Genomic DNA, 22,319 nt, shown 5'->3' with positions numbered 1-22,319 from the left:
TGCATACACTTACCAACTGCTTATATCTGCAGGCTGACATCTTATTCCCAATAGTCTATCCTTGGCCTGACTCCTCTACCAAACGGATATTTAATATCCTGTTTTTGGCCTCTGTGTCTTCTGAAGATGTTCACTAGAGATGAGCGAATCGAACATGACGAAGTGGAATTCATTCCGAAGATTTGGAAAAATTCTATTCGCGAAGAATCCGAAGATTAGCAAACTTCGGATGCACGAATCGAATTTTCCCAAAAATGGCGGCGACATGTGTGGCGACGGAGAAAATGGACAGAGAAGATGGGGCGGGGATCTCTGGGAAGGCGCGCAGACAAGGCGCGCTGACCCATAATGCATTCATGACGTGATCGCATTAGCCAATCAGCAGCCAGCCAGCACTGTGTAATGGTGGAGCTATAAATTGCGGCCATCTTAGAATTCTCCATTAGCCTCCGGTCATTCAAGAGAGACAGACCTGTGTGTATTAAGGGACAGAGTTAGGGCCACAGAGACTTTAGGGCCACAGAATCGTTACTCAGGGACACAGAATCGTTACTCAGGGACACAGAATCGTTACTCAGGGACACAGAATCGTTACTCAGGGACACAGAATCGTTACTCAGGGACACAGAATCGTTACTTAGGGCCACAGCTATCAAAGAATCAAAAATTTAAAGTGACATACACCCTTTTTTTTTTTGGTGGCTGTCGTGCACAGTTGGTGCTGCAATTGACCGATTGTGTACAATAAACTGACTTTCTGCTTCACAACCACTATTGTACGTTCAAAGAGTTAGATCCATTTACACGCCGGGTGGCGGTAATATTTTTTGGGTGATTAGTGCATTCCAGTGACATAAACGTACAGTTTCCAGCCAACGGCAAGCTGCAATTGACCGATTGTGCTAAATAAACTGACTTTCTGCTTCACAACCACTATTGTACGTTCAAAGAGTTAAATCCATATACACGCCGGGTGGCGGTAATATTTTTTGGGTGATTAGTGCATTCCAGTGACATAAACGTACAGTTTACAGCCAACGGCAAGCTGCAATTGACCGATTGTGCTAAATAAACTGACTTTCTGCTTCACAACCACTATTGTACGTTCAAAGAGTTAAATCTGGTTTTATTTTTGGGGTGCTTATTGAATTAAAGAGTATGTCAGACAACACGCAGAGGAGTGGCAGAGGAGGCAATGTTTCAGGAGCGAGCAGACGTGGCAGCAGAGGAAGGGGTCGAGGCAGCACTAGTCGCAGCCAGAGGCCAGTGCTCCCGGTGTCATCCAGCGGTCGTGTCTCCACCGACAACCCTGCCATCATCGATTGGTTGACTCGGTCGTCTTACTCTTCCCAGGTCACCTCTGACACCTACAGCCAACGTTCGGTGGGTACGTCAGACACAACCGTTAGTTGGCATGGCCCGGGAGCAAGCCCACTGAAATCACGTGTCCTCGACCTGCCCCTGTTTTTTGGTGTTCCCTCACCAAGCGAAGTATCGCATGCTGTGGGCTCAGCCCCACTGTACAGTGAGGAAGAGCTAACAGAGGGCGGTCAGGAACGGGGGAGACATCCGCCTCTTCAGCAGCCAGGCGAAGAAGTACTGGTGAGGAGAGTGGCTCGGTAGCCGGTCTAGAGACAGGTCTGTCTCCTGACCCACACGCAGCCGAGGGGGCTAGTAGTGACGCGGAGACCCTAATTGATGATGATGAGGCTGATCGCACTTGGCAGCTTCGTCGTCATCAGGCTATTGCTTCCGCATCATCAGGAGAAGAGGGTGCCAGCTTGCCAGCGAGCAAAACAGTCGGTGGGTTGCCCAGGAGGCAGCAGGGTCGCAGCAGTGTCAGTGGAGCCAAACGGCCACGGAGTAGAGCACCAGCTCCACTGCAGCCTACCACCACGGCCAGTAGTGGTGCCGGTGCGCACGGAGGAAGTAGCAGTCAGCCAGTGAGGAGTAGCGGGGGCAAAGTTTCCTACTCGGCGGTGTGGCAATTTTTCGTCAAGCCGCCCGAGGAAGTAAACGTAGCCGTATGTCGACTATGTGGCCAGAAAGTCAAGCGTGGCAAGGGGGCCAATGTTGGGACTACAGCGTTGCGTCCGCATATGCAGCGTCGCCATTCGGTGGCCTGGGAAAACCGTGATAAAGATACGGCGGTTCTGCCTACCCCAGCCCCCGCTCCATCACCCGCTCCGTTACTTGCTCCGTCACCCGACGTCAATCGCCCTCTATCAGCCAGTCAAGGCTCCAACACCTCTGCTGAGGGGAGTTGTCGCTCGTTGGCATCTTCCGCTCGTTCAGATGCTCCTTCTCCTGCTACTCCTCTTCACGGATTCCGTCAGCAGTCTTTCTTGGAATCCGTTTCCAAGAGACAACCATTTGCGAGCACGCACCCGACGGTGCAGAAGCTGAACGTCCTCCTGTCCAAGTTGCTGGTGCTGCAGTCCCTCCCTTTCCAAGTGGTGGACTCAGCACCTTTCCGAGAAATGATGGCTTGTGCCGAGCCGCGGTGGAGAGTGCCAAGCCGGCATTTCTTTGCCAAAAAGGCAGTGCCAGCCCTGCATTCACATGTAGAAGAGATGGTGAGCCAGTCTTTGAGCATGTCGGTCTCTGCCAAAGTGCACGGCAGCGCCGACGTGTGGAGCGGGTCAGGGCAATAAAGCTCCCGGTTCGCAGTTTGTTCCGTCTTATGGATGGAAGTACGACGGTATATGATCTTTTTCGCACCCACGGCATCACCTCATAGAATCTCTGCATTGCATCTGCAATCACAACGCTGACTTCCCGGATCGCCACTCTGCCATTGGACTCTTGATAGTCGTCTCCCCACACTGCTGCTGGGGGGACTTTTTAACATAGGCCTCTGTATGGCCTTCAATTTAAGCTGCTTACGCTTCGCCACTCTGCCATGGGCCCCTGTACCGCTTCCTTTTGCTGCTGCCCGGTCCAGAGTGTGTCATGGGTCCCTGTACGGCCTCCCATTGCTGCTGATTTCATCGCCAGACTCTGCCATGTGCCACTTTCAGGTCTCCTTACACTGTTGGTGGGTTCCATTTTGTGATAGGGTGCTGTATGGCCTTCCATTGCTGCTGCCTCCACCGCCACCCTGCGCCATGTGCCTCTGTCGTCTGCTCACGCTGCTGACGGCTTCCGCTTTTTAACCGAGGCCTGTGTTTGGCTTCCGAATACTGCTGCATCCACCGCCACCCTGCGCCATGTGTCTCTGTCGTCTGCTCACGCTGCTGACGGCTTCCGCTTTTTAACCTAGGCCTGTGTATGGCTTCAGAATAATGCTGCCTACACCGCCACCCTGCGCCATGTGCCTCTGTCGTCTGCTCACGCTGCTGCCAGGTCCATACTGATTCATGGCCCCCTGTACCGGCTCCTCATGAACGCGGTTCAGCGGGTTTGCATCACTTAACGGCAAATCGTTGACAAACGCTGGGACGTTCAGTGTTGTGCGCATTAAGCCAGACACCAAAGGGCAGCACAGACCTGTTATTACTCGCTCAAGCATGGCTGAACAAAACCAGTCTCTACCACAAATTGGACCCAGACCTGCCCAGGGTCTCGTAAGTAGATTGCACGGAGGAGTAGAGTTCGTTATTGGAATTAACTGTGAGGGACTTTTAAACCTAGGCCTGTGTATGGCCTTCAATTGAAGCTGCTTCTGCTCCGCCACTCTGCCATTGGACTCTTGATAGTCGTCTCCCCACACTGCTGCTGGGGGGACTTTTTAACATAGGCCTCTGTATGGCCTTCAATTTTAGCTGCTTACGCTCCGCCACTCTGCCATGGGCCCCTGTACCGCCTCCTCGTGCTGCTGCCAGGCCCGAAATCTGCCATGGGCCCCCGTACCGACTCCTCATGCTGCTGCCAGGCCCGTAATCTGTCATGGGCCCCTGTACCGCCTCCTCATGCTGCTGCCAGGTCCAGAGTGTGTCATGGGTCCCTGTACGGCCTCCTATTGCTGCTGTCTCCATCGCCACACTCTGCCATGTGCCACTTTCAGGTCTCCTCACACTGCTGGTGGATTCCATTTTGTCATAGGGTGCTGTATGGCCTCCCATTGCTGCTGCCTCCACCGCCACACTGTGGCTCCACACTCTGGTTTTGGCCCCGTGACTGCCCAAATGAGTGAAGTGTGCGGTGATTCTAAGATCGACGGCACTCATCTGCATGTCATACTGACTGACAGTATTATTTCTCTTCCCCAGCAGACTCCAAGGACATTTAAATTAAAGGTACAGTGTTCTGCACTAATATAAAGGCTCTCTGAAGCCTAGAAACACCCTTTTTATAAGTTAAATTCGCAGCGAATATATTCGGCTCAAAGCGAATTTATTCGGCGAATTCGGCGAATCGGCCGAACCAAATTTTTGAATAATTCGCTCATCTCTAATGTTCACTGCTCCCTCACATTTTCCTTGGTAGCCCTGAGTTGAGCCTGCCCAGGACAGTTTTTTTCCCGTCCATTTATATCCCAGTGACATAGACAGATGGACAACCTACCTGTTTTCACATCATGGCCTCTTGGCCTCCTGACCTGTTTTGTCAGACATTTCTCTCTTTACTAACCTTGCTTCCCCCACTTCTCTCCTCTTTCTTTCTCTTATTCCTGTCCCAGGGGTGATGATGTGACCATGATGCAACACCTACAATCAGCTTTGTATCTGTCCTTTATCATGGCTCCAATAAATATACTTACCCTGAATGTTCGGGGAATAAAAAAATTAAGGCCTTCAAATCCTTTGCCCATGCCAAAGCACATGTGGTGTGCCTGCAGGAGATTCATTTTACTGCCAGCCATATGCCGAAATATCTCAGCTCTTCCTACCCACAGGTTTATATGGCTTCTGCCGCAACTAAACACACAGGTGTACTCAAAGCTTTCCACTGCTCTACTCCCTTTACACCCAAGGCAGGGATCTGGGACCCAGAGGGCAGTTATATTTTCTAGTGGGTCACCTCCTTGACTCAGAGGTCACTATAGCTTCATACTATGCCCCAATCCCAATCCTAACTCCCATTTGCTACAGGTAATAGATTCCCATAAATTAGGTATAATTTTACTATGTGGCAATTCAAATCAGCTAGTTTATCCCTTTCTATACAAATCCCCCATAACCTCTTATCCATCCACATCCTCCTTCCACCAACAACTCCAACAACGCTCTCTCATAGACACATGGCAAGAAGATAACCCAGCTAGAAGACACTATACATACTTCTCATATCCACATAAAACTTTCTCCCACATTGACCATATATTTCTGACTAGAGGTATGTCCCCAGCCCTCCTATCCTGAACCATCATACCTTACCCCTGGACTGGTCACAAAGCTGTCCTCTTGACCCTCTCCTCCTTAGTACCCCAACAAACTAGCACTACATGGAGTCTAAATGGCCCACCCATCCCACAGACTGGACATTGAACTAGCCATCAAAGAATACCTGACACATAACACAACTGATGACATCTCTCTCCTGACCTTTTGGGAAGCCCATAAGTCTGTAATTAGAGGAGCCTGTATCAGCCAAGCCTCACATCTCAAGAAAGGACAGCGAGCAATCCATCACCGCTTAGAAACCTCATTTCATCAGGCCAACAAAGCCTTCCAATCAGACCCCTCACCTTCTCATAGATTGTCCTGGACAAGACCAGGCTAGAAGTAGATGTTTTCTTGACAGAATCAGATGAAAAATTTCTACGCCAATCCAGGCATGAACATTATATGAACGCAAACAAACCTGACACTTCTCTAGCCCTGGGACTGTGAACCTCAGACCACACACACAGACTTGTCCATTTAAAGATTACAAAAACTTCACACACCAGCCATCCTAATAAAATATTACAGGTCTTCCTCAAACATCTAGCAGAATTATACTCTGAGACCGGCTCCTATGATGAATCGCAGGCCACTGGACTTTTCTCAAGCCTATCTCTACCAACACTCTCAGCTTCTCAATGTTCTTCCTTGGAAACACCTATTACAGAACTTGAGGTCCCGAACTCCATCAAGTCCCTAAAGTCTAATAAGTGGCCTGGCCCAGACAGCTTACAGCCCTATATTCCAAATATTTACTAACCTCCTTCCACCTTTATTGGTTAATGCATTTAATGCCTTACTCAAAGGTTATTCTTTCTGCTCAGACTCCCTAACAGCAGTCATTTCTATGCTACCTGAACCCCAATCAGATCACACCACATGGCTTCATTACACACCAATCTCCCTTCTTAACTTGGATGTTAAAATCCTAGAAAAATCCTATCTGCATGGCTGAACTCCATCATAGGCACCTTGATACACAAGGATCAGATGGGTTTTAACCCCCCTCTGCCAAGCCGAGACCTCAGAGTGATTTTGCTAGAACATGCAGCTTGCATACGCCGCATACCCGGCTGTTTCCTTTCCTTAGACATAAAAAAAGCCTTTGACTCCAATGGATATCACCCCTTTACACCTCCCCAAGGGCTTACTTGAGATATGTGGGTTGCAAGTCAGACTTTTTTCCATACAAAGGGGAATGAGGCAAGGCTGCCCCTTGCCTCCCCCTCCTTTTCATTCTAGCGAATGAACCCTTAGCACAGCTGATAAGAACTAACACAAATATTAAATAATTAGAACTTGGCGGTCATCATCATAAGTTATGCTTTTTCTCTGATGACAATCTCCTCTTCATGTCTTCTCCTTTGATCTCAGCACCCAACCTTCTCCAATGCCTGGACCAATTTGCATTGATTTCGGACCTGGTTGTGAATCCCAAAAAGTCTACAGCTCCTAATATCTCTCTACCCTCCTTAACTGTGTCACAACTACAATGTCCTCCACCCTTCTCTTGGTCCAGTCAATATATTCTTGATTTAGGACCCAAGCTGATGGCAGACCTCAATATTCTATATTCTACTAACTACCCTCCTATGTTAACACACCTTACTAATCTTATGACATCCTGGTCCAGACTACCCCTCTCATGGATGGGTTGTATCATGATTGTAAAAAATGACAATTCTGCCCAAAATATTATACCTTTATTGGGTCCTACCCATATCTATACCTTTTTGTTTCCTCTGCATATTAGTGCCGTGGCACCACTTATGTATGGGGCACCATTAAACTGCATTTACCCAGGTCCATCCGTACCTTACCGAAACTTAGAATGATCTGGGGCTTCTGAACTTTGCAAAATATTTCCAAGCTGCAAATCTTGCTCAACTCCCTAAATATCACGCAGTAAAAGTGACGTCGCTATAGAGTCAGTAGATTGTGGGGTCGCTATAGAGTCAGTAGATTGTGACCCCTTATCAGATTCCAATTTACTATGGCTACACTCCAGAGACCATCGCTCACTCCAAAACTTAATTACTCAACACTACCTGTCACAGCTGCCCTCCCCAGCCCCTTCTCTGTCCCTGCTCTCTCTCTGCCATCTCTCATCCATACCCCTCCCCCCTCCTGCAAATATGAAAGGAATTCCTAAGGCAAGCTTGAGCCACCCTAGCTCCCCCCCCGGTTGCCTAGGTGACTAGGGGGGTCCAACCAGTTTTAAGAAGCTGATGCAGAGCTCCCGAGGTATTCATCGCTGGGTAGCTGACGGAAGGAGCCCGAGAGCTTTGGCCGGGACCTTTTGTGGCCAGGCTTGGCAGAGACCCAAGGCTGCCTAGGACCGCCCTTCTCCTACAGCTGGGGAAGACTTTACTTGCTACAGAGACTCTTCCTTGGCTCTCGGTGCTGGACTTTAAGTGTGTTGGTCCTTCCGTGTCATCCTGGACTGGCGTATTCACCCTCCCTGCAAACTCCCCTATTCGGTGACTGCCGTCTGTTTGTCTCAATAAAGCTTTGTGCATTTGCCATCTACTCTGTGTGTTCTGTCCTGCCTACGCTCCGTCACACTACCCATCTATCTGGGACAGTCTAAAGTTCTGATACACCTTACAGTCACCCCATAACCCACTCATGGCATACCTCCTCATTCCAGGCTTTTATCCGGCATGGATGCCTCCATCTTCTTTTCATGCTTGTCCTAGAGCTAGTCTAGTTCAAACTTACAATTTCACAGCACCAGACTCCTTTATACCCTTCCAAACCCTATGTGACTCCCACAAAATATCTAGACCTGAACTTTTTAGATATCTTCAGATCAATCACTTTTGTTCCTCCCACTTACACACCAACCCCCTCCCTCCCAGACATGACCAGGTTTGAACACTGTAACGGTGTTCGCTCGGCAGTGGGTGTGTGTGACCCCCTGGATGGGTGCACAACACAAAACACAGGCACAGCACAACAGTGGAGGTGAAAAAACAAAAAGGTGCAGTTTATTTACAATATTTACAGAAAAACGTAAAAAAAAATAAGAAACATCAAATCCTGGCCAACTTGGATACTTACTGTACAACATAGCTTCCCTAGCTACCCACCAGGTATAGCCTGATGCTATACCTAGCCCCTGTTAGTTGGAGGCTTAGCCACACAGGCTTTGTCTCACTGCACACAGATAGGATGTTGTCCCCAGTCAGTTCAGGCACAGATCTGGTTCCAGGTTGGAGCAACTCCCTAAGCAGGCTGGGGAGTTTTATAAAGGCCTTAATGAGCGCACTATCTTCAGCTGGGCTCATTACCTCAGTGCTGAAGGACTCAGCACTTCCCCCCTAGTGGAACAAATCCCCATATAGTCTAAACCTTGGACAAATGTATCGTCCATCCAGGACACAACCAGGTGATTTCACCTGCCTACTGTCACATACCCCCCCTCTTGTTTCAACCTTGGGGTTGTAACACCAGTAGCCAGGCAGGCATGAACCCGGGCTAAAGCATCCACATTTCCCATCTGAACTCCAGGTCAATGCTTTACCGTGAAGGTAAATTCTTGTAGGGCCAGGAACCACCTATTTACCCTTCTATTGGTCTCTTTATTTTGAGCCATCCATTTCAAGGGAGCGTGATCCGTGACTAGATCAAAATGTCTGCCTAGCAGATAGTACCGCAGGGAATCTAGAGCCCACTTTACTGCTAAACACTTCTTCTCAATTGTGGTGTAATTTTCCTTGTGAGACTTAAGCTTTCTGCTCAGGTAGATTACCGGGTGCTCCTCCCCCTTCCAAACCTGGGACAACACTGCTCCTAAGCCAACATCGGATGCATCCGTCTGGACCACAAAGTCTTTTGAGAAGTCTGGTGAGTATAGAACTGGCTGGCTACATAAGGCCCTTTTTAAAGACTGAAATGCTGCTTCAGCCTCCGGGGACCACTTAACCACGACCGACTCCTTCCTTTTTGTCAAGTTGGTTGGGGCACTGCCAGAGAAGCAAAATGGGAAATGAATTGCCAATAGTAGCCAGCAATACCTAGAAAAGCCCGTACCTGCTTCTTGTTGTTTGGGCGTGGCCAACTCTATCGCTGCAACTTTGTTGATCTTGGGTTTTATTACTCCTCTCCCAATGGTGTACCTGGCCTCTTCCTGTCCAATCATACACTTCTTTGGGTTGGCCGTAAACCCAGCTTTCCGTATTGAGTCTAGTACAGCCTGAACTTTTGGCAAATGTGAGGCCCAATCTGCGCTATGGACAATCACATCGTCCAGGTAAGCTGCAGCATACTTCTGATGGGGGCGAAGAATTTGATCCATTTTGCGCTGAAAGGTGGCCGGTGCATTCTGTAACCCGAACGGCATTCTTCTATACTGGAATAACCTTCTGGGGTTCCAAATGCAGTCTTCTCCTTTGCTGACTCAGCTAGGGGTATCTGCCAATATCCTTTGGTCAAATCGAGCGTCGTCATGTACCGGGCTGCTCCCAGACGGTCGATTAATTCATCTATCCTCAGCATGGGGTAGGTGTCAAACTTTGTAACTTTATTTAACTGTCGGAAGTCGTTACAAAATCGCCAGCTCCCATCCGGTTTGGGCACCAACACTATGGAGCTGGACCAGCCACTCTGGGACTCCTATCGCAAGCAGGTGATTTCACCTGCCTACCGTCACATAACATATGTAAATGTGACCCCCATGTCAGAGGTTTGATTTCCACCTTTATATACACAGCTACCAGCTCCACCACCTTACACTTCATCCCATATACAGTTGTGTTCAAAATAATAGCAGTGTGTTGGAAAAAGTGACTAAAGCTGAAAATCCTTCTAATAGCTTTTATTTCCATCCACACAAATGCATTGGGAACACGACACATTCTATTCCAAATCACAACATGAAGAAAAATACATCAAATTTGTGTTGTTCCTCTAAAAAAATATATAAACTGAGAAATGTTTGAAGATTTTGCTTTCCTTTGAATGACTTCATGAATATTTGGTTGTAGTCGCACTGTTTCTGAGAACTGCTGTACATCTGTGTTGCATGGAGTCCCCCAACTTCTGGCCCCTGTGATCAGGCATTTCCTCTTCAGCATAAGACAGCATGACCTCTTCAAGTATTCTGATGGATTCAAACTGATCCATGATCCCTGGTATGCGATAAATAGGCCCAACACTGTAGTATAAGATACATCCCCATATCATGATGCTTGCACCACCATGCTTCACTGTCTTCACAGTGTCCTGTGGCTTGAATTCAGTGTTTGGGGGTCGTCTGACAAACTGTCTCCGCCCACTAGACCCAAAAAGAACAATCTTACTTTCATCAGTCCACAAAATGTTGCACCATTTCTCTTTAGGCCGGTCAATGTGCTCTTTGGCAGATTGTATCCTCTTCAGCACACGTCTTTTTCCCAACAGTGGGACTTTGCGGGGACTTCTTGCAGATAGCTTGGCTTCACATAGGCGTCTTCTAATTGTAACAGTCCTCACAGGGAACGTCACACCTTCTTTCATCTTCCTGGAGCTGATTGTTGGCTGAGTCCGCGCCATTTTGGCTATTCTTCCATCCATTCCAATGGTAGTTTTTCGCTTTCTTCCACATCTTTCAGGTTTTGGTTGCCACTTTAAAGCATTTGCGATTATTTTAGCTGAACGGCCAATCATTTTCTGCACTGCTTTATATGTTTTCCCTTCTCCAATCAACTTTTTAATCAAGGTACGCTGTTCTTCTGAACAATGTCTGGAACGACCCATTTTCCTCAGAATTTCAGAGAGAAATGCACTGTAACCAGCATGTCCAACATTTGCTGCCTTCCTTCCTTAAATAAGGGCAATAATTGCCATCTGTTTCTCAAAGAATGAATGACCTCACTAATAGAACTCCACACGGCTATTATTTTGAACACGCCCCTTTCAATGAGTGATTCAATGACACAGAATCAGCAGCATGCATGTCATGACTGTTGGGTCTGTTGGATTTCTATGACTCTACTACACCTGCTAGGAAATTATTTGCCATGTAGAAATCTCATATGATATCCTCCCAGAATGCGCTCTCCTGCATGACCCCGGGGGCATGAACCTGGCGATCTCCATGATCGCTGTGTCCTATGACACGCTGGTCATCGGGAATTGCAGTTGCCGGTTCTCGACTGCACTTTCCTCACGCTGTCAGAGCATGAGGAAGGTACTGCCAGCAGTTGTCAGAGGATGGATCATCAGGGCACTTATGATTAGTGCCCTGAGGATTGGTGCCCAGCAGCGCCACCCACCAGTTCCGCCCACAAGTGCACAGCAGTGCCACCCACCTTTGCCCAGCAGTGCTGCCAATCAGTGACAACTATCAGTACCCATCATCAGTGCCACCTATCAGTGCCGCCTCATTAGTGCTGCCTATCAGTGCCCATCAGTGCTGCCTATCCTTGCTGCCTATCAGTGCAGCCTCATCAACGCACATCAGTGAAGGAGAAAAATTACCTGCAGGGAGTAAATACCACCAAAATAAAGCTCTATTTGTGTAAAGAAAAAAAGATAAAAATTTCAATTGAGTACAATGTTGCATGACCGCGCAATTGTCATTTAAAGTGCGACAATGCTGAAAATTGGCCTAGTAAGGAAGGGGATATAAGTGCCTGATAGGCAAGTGGTTAAGGACCCCACTGGCACCTATCAGTGCCGCCTCATCAGTGCCACATATCAGTGCACATCAGTGAAGGAGAAAAATTACCTGTTTGCAATATGTTATAATAGAAACAAAGAAACTTTTTTTTTTTAATTTTTTGCTCTTTTTTTGTTTATAGCATAAAAAATAAAACACCCAGCGGGGGGTAAAGACCACCAAAAGAAAGCTCTATTTGTGTAAAAAAAATTATAAAAATGAGTACAATGTTGCATGACCGCGCAATTGTCATTTAAAGTGTGGCAACGTTGAAAGTTGAAAATTGGCCTGGTAAGGAAGGGGGTATAAGTGCCTGGTGGGCAAGTGATTAAGGACCCCACTGGCACCTTTTGGGGGGGTAACCGAAATTGACAGGTACCCGCTCCCACTTCTACTGCAATCACCTAGGTGATCAGAAGTGGAAGTTGTCCCCCCCCCCCACCCTCCCTCCCTCTCTGTAGTCTTCTGGGACACATGAAAGGTCCTAGAAGACTACAGGACCATTCACAAAGCACAGAGATACTCGCACATGCTCAGTGGGCACCCGGATGTGAAGCCGCAAGCAGTCACAGCTGGGTGCCCACACTGAAGATGCCGGCACTGGAAACACAGGGCGGCCGGTGAAACGAGCTGCGGGGAGGACACCACGAGATCGAGGGACAGGTAAGTGCTCGTCTTTTAAAAGTCAGCAGCTACAGTTTTTGTAGCTGCTGACTTTTATTTTTTTTTATTTTCACTGGAACTCCACTTTAATGTATGAAGATATTATTTGTAGTGTACAAATTACAACCTGTACGTTACCTCTAAGGGTTGTACCCCTTCTGACTTACTGTTGGTGAGTCCTGCAATCACATTGTTATGAGCTCCTTGTAAAACTATTATCTCTTTCCAATAAAATCTATGAACAAGAGAAGATATGGACCCCACAATTCCTCTATATACTCCACAATTCTCCCATATGGACACCTCGTAAATGGTTCTCCAGTATAGACTCCCAGTTTGGGGAACTCATATAGAAGAAGCCGTCAGCTAGAATCAAACTCACTACTCTACAGTATGGTGAAGACCAAGGAGGCCTAGCAATACCAAATGTTAGACTTTATATTATAGCTGCCCAACTTCAACATCTTACCAGGTGGGACTTAGTAGACACATTAGATCCCATCCATCGGTTGCTACTTCCATCAGATACAGATTTCACATCACTCTCACACTTGTTAATGGGCTTCAGATGGCACCAGTGGGAAAGGCATGATCTCTCATCTATTTATTCCCGTCTTTTGACTCTTACCGAAGACTTATAGAAAGAAATGGGAAACAGAGAAAATAATAGAGAGTGGTGGGAGGTGATTGTGACCTCCATACCTCTCATCTCTCTGTCCTCTTCACAGAAACTTAGTCATTTCTTTTGCATAGATCTTTCAGGACTCCAGCCCAATTGTTCAGCTAGGACAGGAGGGATTTCCCCTTATGACCCCAAATGTGGTGATGTCGGGGATTTGATACACATGTTTTGGAGATGTCCAAAATTATTCAAAAAGTGGAACGATATGACCAGTATTGTAATGTTGGTGTTCAATATTCCTCGGGTGTGCCTCTTGGTCTCAATAGAGGAGGAATTATTTACACCTCCTCCTATTACAAGTCATATAGCAATAGTGAGGCTGCTTGACCACAAAAAATATCCCGATCTTGGCTATCATCTCAAACTCCCAGCAGACACCAGTGGATTGAGCAGGTGATTTCCACATTAACATCATAGGTTTTGAAAGCTTTAGCTTTTTTAGCCCCATAGAAGGAGAACGAACCAGTTGTAACCTACTGAATGGTGACTACATTGGAGACCCATACTTGGGGTATGATCCTGTAGACACAGGCGTCATTGATCGGTGTCAGCTATCTATGTATGTACTGGGGGAGTTACTTGCCGTGTACAGCTGAATTGTTCTAGGTTGTTTCTTCTTTTCTCTGTTCATTTGTTTATAAAAGGTAAAAGTGACACCATAGACAAAGCAAGTTATTGTTCTGTATGATCTGTAACAGTGCCACAACTGCCTATACATGAGAATGTATGACTCCATTGTCTGGGCTGAATGTTGGGAATACTGTGCGCACTTACAAACTTTATTAATACAATCTATTTGATGAAAAAAATACTGTAGATAATGCTGTACATATTCTTTCTATTCATAAGATATATTTAGTAATGAACATTAAAAATAGAAATCAACTTTATGTAGCCCTTTATATAGAATTCTTTTTTCTTTCTCTACAGGTAGATTGATGAACCAAGTTTTCGGTCATGTTGATCTTCATGAATATAGCTGAGTCACATGGAAAACAAGACATAGGGGTGTCTTAATTGACTGAAAGTCTTTATTGCAGCTCACTGGAGGATTCACACGGGATACAAGTCATATCTGTGTTCTAAAAGTCATGGTTTGGATCCTCTTCCACATTGATCCAGCCTCAGAGGACAACAGGAGAAAAGGAATTTCAGTGTTCTGGAAGTGACAATGGCTTTACAATAAAGTCCAAACCACATATACATAAGAGGAGTCATTTCATACTACTTCTTGTTTGGAGATTTTACAATGGAGAGAAAATATATCACACACCAGAAGGTTCACAATGGAGGGAAGTCATATCATTGTTCTGAATGTGGCAAAACTTTTACAAGCGAGAGAGACCTTATAATACACCAAAGAGTTCACACCGGAGAGAAGCCATATCAGTGTTCTGAATGTGATAAAGCTTTTACAGTGAAGTCACGTCTTCTCACACACCAGAGGATTCACACTGGAGAGAAGTCATATCAGTGTTCTGAATGTGATAAAGCTTTTACACAGAAGTCACATCTTATCACACACCAGAGGATTCACACTGGAGAGAAGCCATATCAGTGTTCTGAATGTGATAAAGCTTTTACTCTGAAGTCAAATCTTATCAGACACCAGATGATTCACACCGGAGAGAAGTCATATCAGTGTTCTGAATGTGATAAAGCCTTTACAGAGAAGTCACATCTTATCACACACCAGAGGATTCACACTGGAGAGAAGTCATATCTGTGTTCTGAATGTGATAAAGCTTTTACACGGAAGTCATATCTTATCGCACACCAGAGGATTCACACTGGAGAGAAGTCATATCAGTGTTCTGAATGTGATAAAGCTTTTACATGGAAGTCACATCTTATCAGACACCAGAGGATTCACACTGGAGAGAAGCCATATCAGTGTTCTGAATGTGATAAAGCTTTTACAGGAAAGTCAGATCTTATCACACACCAGAGGGTTCACACTGGAGAGAAGTCATATCAGTGTTCTGAATGCGATAAAGCTTTTACACAGAAGTCACATCTTATCAGACACCAGAGGAGTCACACTGGAGAGAAACCAAATTAATGCTCTAAATGTGACAAAACGTTTACAGTTAATGCCGGTCTAATCTATCACCGGAGGATTCACAAATTTCTGCATAGATTAAATTCTGGAAGAAAAGAGATATTAAAGAAGTTTCAGGTGCCACAAGTTAGTTTCACATCCCCAATGTCATCCCACAACCTAGAGAAGAAGGGAGAAGATAAAATGTTACCTTAAAAGAAACAAACTAAAATCTGAGCAAACTGGAATGTAATGATTGGATGAACTGAGTTTAGTGCTTATCTCCATCAATACACAACTAGAAGGGATTTGAATATTTTATCTTTTGACAATTTTTTTAAGATAAGCATCAATAATTGAACAGCTTCCCTCATGATTCTCATCTTTATCTTTTTTTATGGAGCTTTGAATGAACATGTAATGCATTTTCATGATTCACCAACTGAGTTGTGTTTCCAAGCATTTTCTTCATTTCTGGATCCTGAGGTAATACATGACAAGCACTGCCTCAGTACCAGAGACTAGGATGGGGTCTATTATCTTGCCAAGTCTCTGAAGCCTCAGTGGGAGAGTCCATTCCAGGTTCTTCTGACTATTGATACATCATCAGCCAGGCTTGAGGTCTCCAGCTAAGCCCACCTTGTCCACTCCTCTCATTACATGTTCCATCTCCTCTCCCATTAACAATGCCTTCTTTCCACATTTCATCTCCTCTCATTATTATTATTATACAGGATTTGGGTTGGGTTTGGGTGATATTTGGAGACAATATTGGTGATGTAATTTGGGGCAGTTATAAATGACTTTATATGTTATTGTTAATGTTTTGAATTTTATCCGTTGGGCAATGGGAAGCCAGTGGAGGGATTGGCAGAGGGGGGTGGAGGACACTGAATGGAGGCCACTGGAGGGATTGGCAGAGGGGGGTGGAGGACACTGAATGAAGGCCAGTGGAGGGATTGGCAGAGAGGGGTGGAGGACACTGAGTGAAGGCCAGTGGAGGGATTGGCAGTGAGGGGTGGCTGATACAGAATGGTTAGTAAGGTGAATGAGTCTGGCAGCAGCCTTCATGATAGACTGAAGAGGGGATAGCCTGCAATGTGGTCGGCCAATGAAGAGGGAGTTACAATAGTCAAGGTGAGATATAACAAGGGAGTGAATAAGTTGCTTAGTGGTTTCCGAGGTTAAGAACGGCCATATCTTGGAACTGTTGTGGAGGTGAAGTCTACAAGATTTGGACAGTGATTGTATTTGGGACTGAAAGGACAGATGGGAGTCTAGGATTACACCTAGTACCCTGGCATGAGGGGAGGGACTGATGATTGTGTTATTGATCTTGATGGAGAAGTCATGGAAGAGGGCACAGGCTGGAGGGAATACTAAGAGCTCAGTTTTGGAAAGATTGAGTTTGAGGAAGTGGAGTGACATCCATGCCGATATGTCGCTTAGTAGGTTAGTAATGCGAGAGGAGACTGAAGGGGCGAGGTGAGGAGGAGACTGAAGGGGCGAGGTGAGGAGGAGACTGAAGGGGCGAGGTGAGGAGGAGACTGAAGGGGTGAGATGAGGGGTAGAAAGATAGATTTGTTTGTCATTAGCATAGAGGTGGTACTTAAAGCTGTGGGAGTTTATCAAGTGACAAAGGGAGGAGATGTAGATGGAGAAGAGTAGGGGTCCAAGGACGGAACCTTGAGGGACCCTTACAGAAAGAGGGAGTAGAGAGGAGGAGTCAGAGTTATAGGTAACGCTGATGGAGCGCTGCGATAGATAGGAGGAGAATCAAGAGAGAGCAGAGTCTTGGAGGCCAAAAGAGTTGAATTTTTTGAGGAGGAGGGGATGGTCAACTGTATCAAAAGCTGAAGAGAGGTCGAGTAGTAAGAGTACTGAGTAGTGGCCATTGGTTGGGAGGAGTACGGAGTAGTGGCCATTGGTTGGGAGGAGTACGGAGTAGTGGCCATTGGTTGGGAGGAGTACGGAGTAGTGGCCATTGGTTGGGATGAGTACGGAGTAGTGGCCATTGGTTGGGATGAGTACGGTGTAGTGGCCATTGGTTGGGATGAGTACGGAGTAGTGGCCATTGGTTGGGATGAGTACGGAGTAGTGGCCATTGGTTGGGATGAGTACGGAGTAGTGGCCATTGGTTGGGATGAGTACGGAGTAGTGGCCATTGGTTGGGATGAGTACGGAGTAGTGGCCATTGGTTGGGATGAGTACGGAGTAGTGGCCATTGGTTGGGATGAGTACGGAGTAGTGGCCATTGGTTGGGATGAGTACAGAGTAGTGGCCATTGGTTGGGATGAGTACGGAGTAGTGGCCATTGGTTGGGATGAGTACGGAGTAGTGGCCATTGGCCATTGGTTGGGAGGAGTACGGAGTAGTGGCCATTGGTTGGGAGGAGTACGGAGTAGTGGCCATTGGTTGGGAGGAGTACGGAGTAGTGGCCATTGGTTGGGATGAGTACGGTGTAGTGGCCATTGGTTGGGATGAGTACGGAGTAGTGGCCATTGGTTTTAGCAGTTAGTAGATCATTAGTGAGGTTTAGTAGGGTAGTTTCAGTGGAGTGTAGTGAGGGAATGCCAGACTGTAAAGGGTCAGGAAGGTTGTTGTCAGTGAGGTGGGAGCTCAGGCGATTGTGGACTAAGCGTTCTAGGAGTTTAGAGGTAAATGGCAGCAGGGAGATGGGTCTTAAGTTGTTCAGGTTGGTGGGGTCCAGGGAGGGCTTGTTAATTATGGGGGTGATGTGCGCATGCTTTAGAGGGGAGGGGAAGGCACCAGTAGAGAGGGAGAGATTGAAGATGTGAGTGAGGGAGCATAGGATGGAAGAAGAGGGTGACCGTAGTAGTTGTGAGGGGACAGGATCCAGGGGGCAGGTAGTGAGACGGGCTTCTGAGAAACCTTTGTTGACCTCTTTGGTAGTAGGAAGGTCAGAAGAGGAAAGTGTTGAGGGAGGTTTCGTATAAGGTATGCTAAGTGGGATGGATGTCTGTGCAGTGGAGATGCCCCTATGAATTGCATCAATCTTGTTTTTGAAATGATTTGCAATCTCGTGAGCAGTGAGTGAGGTACTGGGTGGAGGTGGAGAAAGTTGAGAGTTAGAAGTAGAGAAGAGACGATGAGGACTGGATGACAAGCTATTGATGAGAGTGACAAAGTAGGCTTGTCTGGCAGCATGGAGGGAGGAATTGTATGTGAAGAAAGCAGATTTATATCGGGTGAATGCTTGGTGAGATTTGGTTTTACGCCACAATCGCTCCAGCACACGACTGTCATTTAAGATCTCTGGTGTTGTCAGTCTGCCAAGGTTGTAATGGTCGGGACCTGATGCTTCATGTTGTTAGAGGAGCAAGTGAGTCTAATGTGGATGAAAGTGAACTGTTGTAGACAGCAGTGGCCAGGTCAGGGCAGGACAGGGGAGAGATTCTGTCATAGAGTTGGTCAGTTGCAGAGTGGAAAGGAGAAGGGTTCAAGTTGTGAAGGTTTCTGCAGGTGATTGCTGATTGGAGGGATAAGTGTTTGAAGATGAGGAGACTGTGAAGGTGATGAGATTGTGATTAGAGAGAGGAAAGGGGGTGTTTGTGAGGTTGTAGGATATCATCTCATGGGTGACAACCTTTCAGGCAGGTCTGCGGCTGTGACACCAGCTAGAAAGAAGTCTCTGCTCAGTGAGAAAACAACATCCCAAGCTGATGCAGGCCTTCCAATACTGAGTTACTGCTGATTTAGGGGATGTATTCAGCAGTAAAACGTAAGCCCAGCTGGCCACTTGTGTTCCATGTGGTTCTGCCAAATGGGATTCCATCAGGTGAAGATCAGAAATCCTTGTTCCATGTTTTCTCTTTCCAGCTATTACTCCTCTCCATAGACTAATCACACAATACAACTGCCAGAGATCTGAACTTACAAAGTGCTGAGTGTGCGGTCATATTCCTACCACTTCTTCCGGGGGACTGACATTCCTCTGATTGGGGTTCACAATAATCACTCTGAGTGCACACATCTCTTTTTGGTGGAAAGTTTGTAAAGAAAACTTCTTCTCCCTGGAAATATTACAACGTTGGCACCAAAGTGTAACTATGGGCAAAATCAGTAATGACATTAATAATGAAATCTGTCATTAGCAGAGCAGGCTTTGTTTTTCCGAGTCTCTTATTGTTTTATTTTTTTGTTGTCCCTCCCAGTAGATATTTTTTGTCTACTTCCTGTAGAAGGCCAAGTCTTTTGGGAAAAATGGCAGTTGGAGGGGTCGGGGCAAATCCTATAACACTGCTGGGGGTGCTCACAACTGTCAGTTGTCATTCATATGGGGGGTTGGACCTTATAGAGAACCTGTTGCTGTAACTGCTGTAGAAGCGTTAGCTGAAGTTGGACTTTACTTGTTGTGTGTCTTACTTATAATCTATCTAAGACTTCCCTGTACAGGGTGACAACGCTGCTGTGTAATGTTCCTGCAGAATGATCAGGGTTGTCACCCTGATACAGAAGGCGGGAAAATAACAGATGTACAGACAGGACCAACAGCTGATACAACTATGTTGCAGAGGGAACTCTGGGAATGCTAATGACAGATTGCATTACACATTCAGTTAGCAGACTTCCTGCTGTTGGTCTGATGTTTGAATTGTGTTCTGATATTTACTGTCCTGCTGTAAAAGGTGTAAATGATCGCCCGCATGTTTCCGGTAGTAGCAGGGACTACAAACTCATATCAGGAATAGTAGGATGGCTACCTACCCAAGGGGGTCACCTTTTTGGATTTGGGGGAAACATTTCACATGGTTTCTTTCCATTAATGACACCGACAAGGGGAGTCTCACTTCACTAACAATAGGAGAGCCAATCACAGGCCAGTAACATTTCATGGTGTCTCAATGTATTGCAGAATGTTTAATCCCCATTGGTCCAATGGATTCCTAGTCCTTCCAGATAACATTTGCTTCTTGTGTGGAAGGAGCGCCCTAAAATGGCTTCCCTTCAATTCCACCCATAGCTGTACTTTAGGTTATGTTGCCCCTCCCCCATATCTGTAAGGGAAAGCCTCAATTTCTCCCAATACTCCCCTGGCCTTCCAGTGAGAAGAAACATTTTCTCTGGAGTGGAGATGTTTTATGCAGTGAGCCCTTCATAGACGGGATGGGGAATCTAAGTAATCTAAGATAAGTAAGATGAACCGGTGTACTGGAGTCATGGATCAGATAACCAATGACACCATTGATGGTATAGCAGAGCTGACAGCAGAAGTGGCTCCATCACCTAAGGTGGTGTCACAGAACTGCATGGCAGCTGACTATCTCTCGGAAGATCAAGGCGGAGTCTACAAACTGGTGTCAGAGAGTGTTGTACATTTATATTAGATCATGAGGATCTCAGAAGGGGATATCTACACAAGGTAAAGGAGTTCCAGCAGTCACCTGGGTGGGGGGAAGTGGGATCCATTTTGTTGGATGGGTTTAGTTGGAACTTGGTTGAGTAATATGGCGGCTTTGCTTTTTTATGCACATGATAAAATTCACATTTTAAAACAGAAGATTACTTTAAACCCGCAAACATGTTTTATTTTCTGAAGCAGAGTCCCTGGAGAATATAATGGTGGTGGTTGCCATTTTCTATGTCACAGGATATTAGCACAGCTTTTTGTCAAATGCACATTTTCTGTAAAAAAAACCCACTAAAGATCATTTTAATGCATAAAAAAACACAATATATGACCCAATTTGATGAAATATGAAAGATGAGGTTGGCATCAAGTATATAGATACCAAACATGTAAAACTTTAAAAATTGTGTGTATTTGTGAAATGGTGACAAACTTCAGTACCAAATATTGTCCATAGGTGACGCTTTAAAAGCCTTTACAGGTCATCAGTTTATATAGTGAACCATGAATGATGGCCCTAGAGTTATTCCTCTCCCTCTGGTGTGTGCAGAGATATGTACAATGTGTAGTGTGATTGATGTTTTCCTACATAACCGCACCCAACCCTGGCAATTGCTCATGTATACGGGAACTGGGGGCTTTAAAATGTGTTTTGTGTGTTTTTTCATTTACAGTGTGTTACTTTACACTTTTCTTTCTCTGAACTTTATTATTGCCATATAGGGGGTTAATAGCCTCGCATGTGATAACATATTGCTGGTCACAGATCTTCTTTACAGAAACACAAGAGGTCTATCAGACCCCTAATGTCACCTCTGGACCCCAGAAAAGATGGTCAAGCACAGATCATGTTTGATCAGCTCCTTGAAGACACGAATGTACATCTGCCAAATCTGTATCTGAGTAGACCATAGAAGCAGCATTAGAAAGAAATGTGAGCATGGCTTCAGTCAGGCGATGGTCCTGGTGGTCATGGTCTTGTTCTCCTTCAGGTCCTCTCACCTTGTAGATGGTGACATGGACTTGTTGTGTGGGAATGAGCAGGAGGGGCTCGGGGTTCTCTTGTACCCAATCAGCTTGTTATGGATAAAAGATGAAAGTGTCTTCTGGGAAGTTACAGGGATTTGGATGTTTAGAGGGTTACATAAGTGGGCGGGGCTGGTATTAATGAGGGGCGTGTCATCTGTTAATCAGTTTCTTAGCATCGATTATATAAATGTTATAAATAGATCCTTGAAATGTAAACAATCTATCTCTTTCCTTCTGTTGTTAAAGTGTCACATATATATGATGAATAAAGTTGGGTGATATTTTCACCGCACAATACCGTGGTCTGGGTTCTTCTACAACACATCCCCCCAAAAATGTCCTCTTCCAGTTCTAGGAGTCTGGTGGAATGGGACACAAGCTGATGGTATCTCTTAGGCCCCTTGTACATGGGGGGTCCGGCCCCTGTGGGTGCAATGCTGGCATTATAATACACCTGGTAGGCACAGGTACAGCGTCCAGCCCCGCTGCCTGCAGCCTGTCAAAGTCTACACTACAGCTGGATGGGGCTCAATGCTGCACCACGTTTACCTCGTGTTTACGGC

General features: G+C 46.1%; 1 protein-coding gene across 1 annotated transcript in view; it reads left to right on the top strand.

Moving 5' to 3' along the window:
• The window catches only part of LOC149470577 (uncharacterized), a 33,503-nt gene extending 11,450 nt beyond the window's left edge, over positions 1 to 22,053 (top strand). The window contains exon 2 of the mRNA XM_089662424.1: positions 14,246 to 22,053. Coding sequence (XP_089518550.1) covers positions 14,565 to 15,377 — 813 coding nt within the window. The 5' untranslated portion in view covers positions 14,246 to 14,564 and the 3' untranslated portion in view covers positions 15,378 to 22,053. The remainder of the gene's footprint in view (positions 1 to 14,245) is intronic.
• Positions 22,054 to 22,319: the final 266 nt, after the last annotated feature.

This window comes from Staurois parvus, unplaced genomic scaffold (genome assembly GCF_062004578.1).
Source record: "Staurois parvus isolate SC_StPar_1 unplaced genomic scaffold, SC_StPar_1.0 ptg000038l, whole genome shotgun sequence".
NCBI lineage: Eukaryota > Metazoa > Chordata > Amphibia > Anura > Ranidae > Staurois > Staurois parvus.
The sequence above is the reverse complement of the archived record's forward strand: the minus strand, read 5'-3'. Positions and strand labels throughout refer to the sequence as shown.